This window comes from Beta vulgaris, chromosome 2, assembly GCF_026745355.1.
Source record: "Beta vulgaris subsp. vulgaris cultivar EL10 chromosome 2, EL10.2, whole genome shotgun sequence".
Taxonomy (NCBI): domain Eukaryota; kingdom Viridiplantae; phylum Streptophyta; class Magnoliopsida; order Caryophyllales; family Amaranthaceae; genus Beta; species Beta vulgaris.
The window spans coordinates 29,477,467-29,486,917 of NC_079203.1; the positions used below are offsets into that span (position 1 = coordinate 29,477,467).

Genomic DNA, 9,451 nt, shown 5'->3' on the forward strand with positions numbered 1-9,451 from the left:
GAGTGTATCATTAAATCGAGTTCCGCCAAGGACAAGATTCCTTAGGAAAAGTTTCTAACAAAATTACACTCGCTAGCCGAAAAGGGAGCAACACTAGTCATAAGGTGCACAACAATGTTATCCGTCTTCTTTACATGAGAAATAGAGAAAGATAAACTAAGCTTTTTAACATCTTCTAAAATTAGCCCATCATAAGTGCTTCCTGCAAAATTATGTGCAACACACTTGACAGCTCCCAAAGCATCAGTTTCCACTCGAATATTCCGATATCCAATCTGTTGGCAGTAACACAAAACGTATATTAGTTGGTGGTAAAACCTCGCCACATCAATAGCAATTATTCCACCTTTCCAATTTCGGCCAACAACATCCAAAGCCACCACATTATCACCAAGAATAGCTACATCAAACTTAAACTTGAACATTTATAATCTTAACTCCATTCACCCATTTCTTTTGGAAGACGCAAATAGTCCCGCTCTACCTAACGAACCTTGCAATTATTTCTCTGGTTCCGATAGTTCACTCTCAAGAACCCCATATAACCCAACGAAAAGTTCACTTCCTTCAACTTATCTCCATAAATTACTTCTCTACTTCCTTAAGACTTGCTTATTTGTACAAGTGTTTTTTAAAACTAATTTTTCTTCTTAATGAGATTTTGTTGATACCGTATAGAACCACCATTGTGAGCGATATAACATGTGAAGTGGTCTTTCCTTATAAGTATGTTTATGTAATCTTTTCACACCATAGTATAAAAAGGCGAAAAACATATAGATTTTATTACAAGCCTATCCCAAACTCGTAAGCTCTCATAAATTTCGACTGGACTAGCTTATTGTCTTCATAATGAAACTTTACCTAGAAATCAAACTCTTATACTTTGATAACTTATTTTATAGGTCCACATAATAAAAATAAAACATTTATTGAGTAATCGAACCCTCATATTCTATCTCTAGTGGACGTCACTAGTGGACGTGGAATGTGGAGATTCGTAGCATTTCAAAGCTCCTCCTTACATCGTCGACGGACTGCATACCAATAATCCATGAATGCATGTTGTTCCATAATCATTCCAACTGTTCATAGCCTCGATAAATTGGTTCTCTATATCCTGTTAATATTTTCCTACACTATATTTTCTATCTCATATTCGAGTTAGGAAGCTTGATTGAATTTTAAGTTTGAAACATTAACAAAATTCAAAATGAATCGTGTCGTCACATTTTCAACGGACATAATTCACGAGCAGAAAAAGTAAGTTAGCCAACCAATTACTAGAAAACGGAAGAAGTCTTCGATATCAAGTAGCAATACTCCAAAATATAAGAGATAATGGCGGGTTACAGCTCATTTAAAAAACGAGCACCGCTAGCAAAGTTTGAATAGAAATAACTACTGTTTCATATCAGCATAAAAATTTAAAAATAGATATCTTCAAAAATCTGTCACCATGGCAAAACTTAGTCGACCTCTTCAATCTTGGGTCCGGCACCGGCACCACTGCTAGCGCCAGCAGAAGGTACATCATCATCCATGGGAACACCTCCCTCACCACCAGCACCTTGGTACATCTTGGCAATGATTGGGTTGCAAATACCCTCAAGCTCTTTCATCTTGTCATCAAACTCATCAGCCTCAGCAAGCTGGTTGCTGTCCAGCCACTGGATGGCATTATCGATGGCTTCCTCAATCTTCTTCTTGTCAGCCTCAGCAAGTTTGGAGCTGATTTTCTCATCCTTTACGGTGTTCCTCATGTTGTAGGCATAGTTCTCCAAAGCATTCTTTGACTCAACCTTCTTCTTGTGTTCCTCATCCTCGGACTTGTACTTCTCAGCTTCTTGAACCATCTTCTCAATCTCTTCCTTTGAGAGCCTGCCCTTGTCATTTGTGATAGTGATCTTGTTCTTCTGCCCAGTAGTTTTGTCCTCAGCAGACACATTCAAAATACCATTCGCATCAATATCAAAGCACACAGTAATCTGAGGAACACCCCTGGGAGCTGGTGGAATACCAGAAAGCTCAAATTTGCCCAGCAAGTTGTTGTCACGGGTTCTTGTCCTTTCTCCCTCGTATACCTGGATCAACACTCCAGGTTGGTTGTCTGAATAGGTAGAGAACACTTGTTCCTTCTTGGTTGGGATGGTTGTATTCCTTGGGATTAAAACTGTCATAACACCACCGGCTGTTTCCAAACCGAGAGAAAGAGGAGTGACATCAAGAAGCAACAAATCTTGCACCTTCTCGTTACCCTCACCACTCAAGATAGCAGCTTGAACAGCAGCTCCGTAAGCAACAGCCTCATCGGGGTTGATGCTTTTGCAGAGCTCTTTGCCGTTGAAGAAATCTTGCAATAGCTGCTGGACCTTGGGAATTCTGGTTGAACCACCAACAAGAACCACATCGTGGACAGTGCTCTTGTCCATCTTAGCGTCTCTCAAACATTTCTCAACAGGCTCCATACACTTCCTAAACAAATCCATGTTCAATTCTTCAAAACGGGCACGGGTAATGGTTGTATAGAAGTCAACTCCTTCGTAAAGAGAGTCAATCTCAATCGTGGTTTGAGCAGTAGATGAAAGAGTCCTCTTTGCCCTCTCACATGATGTTCTCAACCTCCTGAGGGCTCTTGGGTTCCCACTGATGTCCTTCTTGTGCTTCCTCTTAAACTCTTGCACAAAGTGGTTAACCATCCTGTTGTCGAAATCCTCACCACCAAGATGGGTATCACCAGCAGTGGCTTTAACTTCAAAAATACCCTCTTCAATGGTAAGTAGAGAGACATCAAAAGTACCACCTCCAAGATCGAAGATGAGCACGTTCTTTTCACCCACACTGGTGGCCTTCTTGTCAAGACCATAGGCAATGGCAGCAGCAGTAGGCTCATTAATAATTCGCATGACATTAAGACCAGCAATAACTCCAGCATCTTTTGTAGCCTGACGCTGAGAGTCGTTGAAGTAGGCAGGAACAGTGACAACTGCGTTCTTCACTGTTATTCCAAGGAAGGCATCTGCAATTTCCTTCATCTTAATAAGAACCATTGATGAAATCTCCTCTGCGGCAAATTGCTTGTCTTCGCCCTTGTATGAGACAACAATCATAGGCTTGTCACCAGGGCCAGGGATGACCTTAAACGGCCAGAGTTTCATGTCACTCTGGACTGAAGCATCGCTAAATCTTCTCCCAATCAACCGCTTTGCATCTATTTAATTGAAACAAAACAAAGCATGTAAGAGATACAAGAACATGACTTAAATTATAAAATTCTGAAGCAATTATAATCAAGAGTATTCATTGCTACAATTTCTGTAGATAATTTACTACCATAGCAATTATATCATGTCTGCTGATTCTAGTTTTAACATAGTTAAAGATATGATTCACAACAATAACTACACTTCTCAAAAACAGCAACTTCCACATTCCGAATCTATAACTAGTCATTATACACACTTTACACTTTTGACCACAATACTGCAAACAGTTCAGCACAAGTGTTCACAGATATCTCCAGTTGTATCCAAAAAGCTATTAGCATGGTATAAAAGATAAAAACCAAACACTACTTACGTGCATCAATTAAATTTAAAAGCTAGTAACATCATCAGCTAATTCAAAAGCTACTAGCATACATCAACTAAATTCTAAACAAATTAGTTAATTTGGAACATTACTAATATAAATCATTTAAATTCAAAACAGGATCATGCAAATGATGCAGCATGACATATTCTGGATCCACTCGTACTGTACAACAATTGTACACGCATATAAGTGTAAACAAAAAATGCAGTAAATCTAACAAAAACTAAAAACATCAATCCAGATCCACATCATGCTAAAATTTCAAAATTGTTATATCCTTTCAAATACTCAACAATCGAAGCTCTTAAATCGTACTGTATAATCTACTAATATATACCTAATCCAAAGAAAAACACAAGATCTGATAATTGAGGTTACTGGATCACTAAATCAACCTATCAAAACAATCAGATTTCACTCATCCATGCAATATAACATCAACGGAACATCAAATTCTTAAAGAAAATTAACAGATCTGAATTAATAAAACCGATCGCAAAAAAAAGAGAGAGAAAATTACCGAAAACGGTGTTGATAGGGTTCATAGCGACCTGATTCTTAGCAGCATCACCGATCAACCTCTCGGAATCGGTGAAAGCGACGTAAGACGGCGTCGTTCTGTTACCCTGATCATTGGCGATGATCTCAACACGATCATGTTGCCATACTCCGACACAAGAGTACGTGGTACCGAGATCTATTCCAATCGCCGGACCTTCTCCTTTACCAGACATAGTTCGCTTTAATTCTGACGAGAATTTGGGAAGAGAGAGAGATAAAATGAGAGGGTAGAGTTCAACCTAGGGTTAGGTTGCTGCAAATGTGAGAGAACGAATAATGTTGGGCACAGCAGCGAGGGTTTATATAAGAAAGGGGGTAAAGGGAAAGTTTGTGGGTTCTAGAATGTTCTTTGGTTGCTCATTTACAGCGTAGTAGGGAGGGCGGTGGAGGAGCTTAGCTACGAAGGAGCCTAATTTTGTCCATACAAATAAATTCAAAATTTTTGCGTTGATTATTCTATTTTTTCTTTGTCTTCCTTTTACCTAGGTCATGTGCCGACTTTAGTGGTAATCGAATCCAAGTATTTTATTTGATTAGAGATGGATGGGTAATGACCTAATGGGCCGGGTTGGTTTAGCTTGCTAGGGCCGACTTGGGGTGAATTGGGATTGACTCAACAATGGCCCGAATCAAACTTTGCAAGCATGGTTTTTGTTGTCATGTCTGTCACGTCTCTAATTCGAGTCCACAAAAAATTCTCTATATAGTTCGATTCAACGCTTTGGATTTCGCTAAAATAGAACGTGAACTAGAAAAGATAGGCCTCATGTGTAGAAGAGAGAAAAATATACACACTTGCAAATGTTAAGGTTATTAGACTTATTACGACATAAAAGAGAGTAGCATATTTTATATTATCCAAAGACAATTGTTTTAAATATAATGGAAGGATATTATTCCAAACAGGATATTTGAGGTGATGTTAATATTTAACAAAAACAAGTTCATTTGAAAAAACAAAATATATGTCAAGTTCTTCAAAATAAGTTCAATTAAAAAAAAGAGTTAATTGGAGCATGAAAACAAAGTTACGTCTATTAAATTAGTAGAAGACAACAAAAGCCTTAACCATATTCAGTTTGCCTGCTTTTTGCTCAATTGAATTGATTTTTTATTCAAAGTTATTATTTTACTAATATGGGCATTTGGAATACGTCTACATGAGGTGAACATGTATTTTCAAGAGCCACTGAACATCTATAGTTAGGAATTGCGGCTATCAATGGTGAGCTTTCTCATCTTTTCAAGCAAAGTTTAGGGTTCACTTCCTACCCCAAGTATTTGTTTAGAATTTTATGGGATGGGGGTTGGGGTGTATGGCTTATAATGGGTCTCTGGGTGGAGGCCTTGTATGAGGGCGGCCCAAATGATTTATTTTTACCTATTAAAATAAAGTAAACATCTTGAGAGTACGTTGTTACAGACACAAAATCGTGTCTCCCTATGAGTATCCAATGATGAAACATAACGTCGTCCTAATTAGTCTGGTCGAAATAAAGAGCAATTGAACGAGCTAAACCCAAAAGCATTTTGAAAATATAGTCTATATTAAATTCAAGTCCAATCTTTAAAACACTAATTAATTATTCCTAATAATTAATTGCATTTATTAATATTTTTTATCATAATTATTCTTGATAATTAATTTTAAAGCATATACAAGAAAATCAGGTTTTTATTCCTAAAGATAGTTGATTTTGGATTTGAAAGGATAGATTTTATCAAAGTATAAAATATAATTCTAAGACAATCAAAAAGTCGGCCAGAAAGCAAGTGCGCGTTACTCAACGATATACATGTAGCGCAAAGTTGTGCGTCTGGCGAACAGGTTGTGAGTAAAGCGCAAAGCATTTGCGGTGCGACAAGCGCGAACCTGTTTTCCAGGCGCATCTTTATTTTATCTTTTCACTCCGTTTTCGATTTCCTTGACCTATAGATACCTCATTTTTTCCGACTTTTGATAATGCTCTCATACACCTTAATACCTCGACATCCCTAATATCAAACACTCAAATTCATATTCAAACCATCAAACCCACATTCAAACACATTCATTCCCTCGAATTTCTTATTTCAGGCTTCAAGATTGCTCATCCTGAAGATCGTTCCATAAGACCCGGTCGACAAAGGTATAATTACTTTGGGTCAATTGCAGTTTAATTTCTTTTTTACTAACCATCTAATTGTCACGATTTAGATCTTAAAGGGAATTAACGCTATACTATACAATCTTCTTTAAATATCCCTTTTTTATATTTTATGTTACATAACATTTATATTATTCCTATGCTAGACTGTATGATTTAATGCTTTAATCACCTCACATGCTTATTCTTGCTAATTAAAGACCTAAAAAATTGTTCTAACATTAAATTCAGATAATGTAATACTCCGTATTTTTTAGTAAGTTAATATTTATATTTATAGAAAAATTTTGGTTTTTAAAAAGACTTTTTATATATTTAAAAGGCTTTTAAAAGAGGTTTTTAAGAAATATTTTGAGTATTTAAAATAAATTGTAGTCCAAATAGATGTTGGGCCTAAGTTTACTAGTTTTAAAACTCAAGTACTTTGGTAACAAAATTTTAAAATATTTTAAAGAAAATTCAAAAAGGTTTGCAAAAAGAAGAAGAAAAAAAAAAAGAAAAAGATTTAAAGAAATTTCAAAAACATATTTATAAAAAGAAAAGAAGAAAAAAAAAATCCCGACGCAGCAATGCACGCCAAGAAGGATTGAAAAAGGTATTGATAAGTTTAGTTACTTTTTCTTCTTTTTTTCTTATCTTTTAATTATTTTACCTTTAATTATGTATTATGGGATAATTTATATCTTTTTCTAATCTTAGTTGGATAATGGTAAATATTAGTTTATCTTTTTTCCTAAATCTATCTTTTAGTTTCCTAGTCCTATTCCGATTGATCTACTTATCCAACTGGTATAAATCGGGGTCTCCACCCATCATATTTTTCACACAAAATTTGAGAAATAAATCTCTTTTCTCAAGTTTAAACTTTCTCTCTCTTTTATCCTACCTTTCTCTTCCTCCCTAGTAATTATTAATTTTCAAGGTGCGTGTATTTGTAGATCTTTAATAATTATTTTGTAAGTGTAGTATCATGTTTTTTAGGAAAATATTTTAGATTGAAATACATGTTTTTATGAGTTTTATTATGAACTGCATCTGTTTTATATGAACATGTTTGTATGTTTATAAATTTTATTTATGAACTTTGAATTATGTCTTTCGTATAACATATTTATAAAGTTTGATCTTTGAATTTATATTCAAATATTTTAGAAGGAGTTTGATATTTTGATTCATGTCAAAATATTTAAAAAGGAGTGTTTTTGAACTATTATTATTTTTCAAAGGCTAACCCTTAAGCAAGTTATTTTATTTATGCCTTTATATGGCTAAAGTTTTATATAAGAATTATTATTCTTTTTAAAGGAGGATTATTTCAGAAGGATTTTTATTAGATATATGATCTTTTATGATCACAATTATAAAGAGGCAACGACTTGTTATTTACTAGCAAGAACGGTAGCCATTATATTATTTACCCATGTACTTTTTGTATAAGTCATGTGGACAAGGTAGTTCCCCTCGTAATAGACTCAGTAAGGAATACTAAACTTGGGGGGTGTGCACACTTTAGGCAAGGTACCTAGGCAAGGAAAATGATTTTTATTAAAGTTATATACTTTATATTATGCAAGTATTATCAAGTATCTAGAAAGGTTTTTCGAAATTAAATATTTCAATGTTTAATTAAATAAAGTGGTTATTATTCCACATATACATACATGTACTCAGTATTTTTACTGACACGCTTTTATTTGTTTTGTTTTATGACTTTGTCCCTGTGATGACCCTTTTGGTGAGCAGAATTTACAGGTTGATTGATGCATACTTCATATGGGGGAGCTAGTGAGGAATCATAATTAGTCAAGGAGTTGTTATTTTAATTTATTTACTTTCATTGTTATATAATTGTACAATAAAGTTTATATTAATAACGAGAAGTTATTTAAGTTATTTCCGCTGCATTAGTTTAAGTTCAGTTAGTAGTTAGTTTTAAAGCCTTTAACGTTATCACGTGGCGGTAATACTCTCAAGTTTTTCAAGGAGTTTTAAATTAAAATAAGTTTTCCTAAAGAGAGAAATTTGGGGGTGTTACAGATAATGTGGAGAACTTGTTAGTAACCCATTAATTTGATTGCATAATAACATGTGACCAAAAATTAATCTTTTATTTTTTTAATGAACCAGCATAGATTAATTATAGATTACATTAAACTAGTATGTGTTGTTTATTTGCATAAATCTTGACATGAATCAGTATTAAGTAGAGACCATCAATGGGCGAACTTGATTTTTGATCTTATAGGTACGCTCACCCCCGAACTCAATCTATGGTTCAATGAACATTAAAGGAGCCATGACAGGGAAATCTACATTGGATAAGTCTCTAAGTTGTCCCTACAATTTCTAAATATCCAATTAAGTTTAATGTTGAGTCTATCCTAACATGTGCAATTAGAAAAGTGATCATGGTAGAGTTAGAGCCATCACACGTGTCTATATTGTTCCATCATATTTATCCTATCATATTCCACCCTTTTAAAAAAACTTATCTTTTTCAAAAGCAATCCTACACCTTCTTCTATTCTACCTTTTCCAAAACCAGTTTTTAGCCATCATCATACCACACATTCAAAAAAAAAAATCTTTGTAAAAAAAAAAAACAATCTTTAATTATCCATCATCATTTTCCAACAAGATAAAAACAAGGGGTCCCTTCCGAAAATAAATTTTGAAAATTCAAAGCCCGATCCAAATACCTATAATCTAATCCAATCAACCAAATCTCTACTCGTTTGCACTCATCCTAGGCCCCTAAGTTTGAGTCTTACATTCATTTTAGGCCCATGGGCATTATAATTTATTTACATTCATCCTAGGCCCGTCTAAATTTAAGTCCATAAATTCATATTAGGCCAACTAGCATTAGAGTTCATCTTAGGCCAACACTAATGGAAAAAACCCCACCTGATGCGGTCGAAACTAACCTTTCAGATGTGGTTTTGGTCCGCATCAGGTGGGGTCGCAACAGCTCTCTAACAAATTCTGTTGTGGTCCAAAACCGCATCAGAAACCATGATCCAATGCGGTTCTTGGGGAAAACCGCATCAGATTATGGGAACAATCTGATGCTGTTTTACATTAGAATCGCATCAAAATTGGTAAATTGATGTCTAAAAAAATGCAGACCTGCAAGCTGCAGTTCTGCA

At 34.9% G+C, this 9,451-nt stretch overlaps 1 protein-coding gene across 1 annotated transcript; it reads right to left on the minus strand.

The window, feature by feature from the left end:
- Positions 1 to 1,280: 1,280 nt before the first annotated feature.
- LOC125494956 (heat shock cognate 70 kDa protein 2-like) lies at positions 1,281 to 4,448 on the minus strand. Its single transcript, XM_048638921.2, has 2 exons — positions 4,115 to 4,448; positions 1,281 to 3,211 (listed from the first exon to the last, which is right to left on the minus strand). Exons 1-2 carry the CDS (start codon positions 4,326 to 4,328, stop codon positions 1,470 to 1,472), a joined length of 1,956 nt encoding a protein of 651 aa, XP_048494878.1. The 5' UTR covers positions 4,329 to 4,448; the 3' UTR covers positions 1,281 to 1,469.
- Positions 4,449 to 9,451: the final 5,003 nt, after the last annotated feature.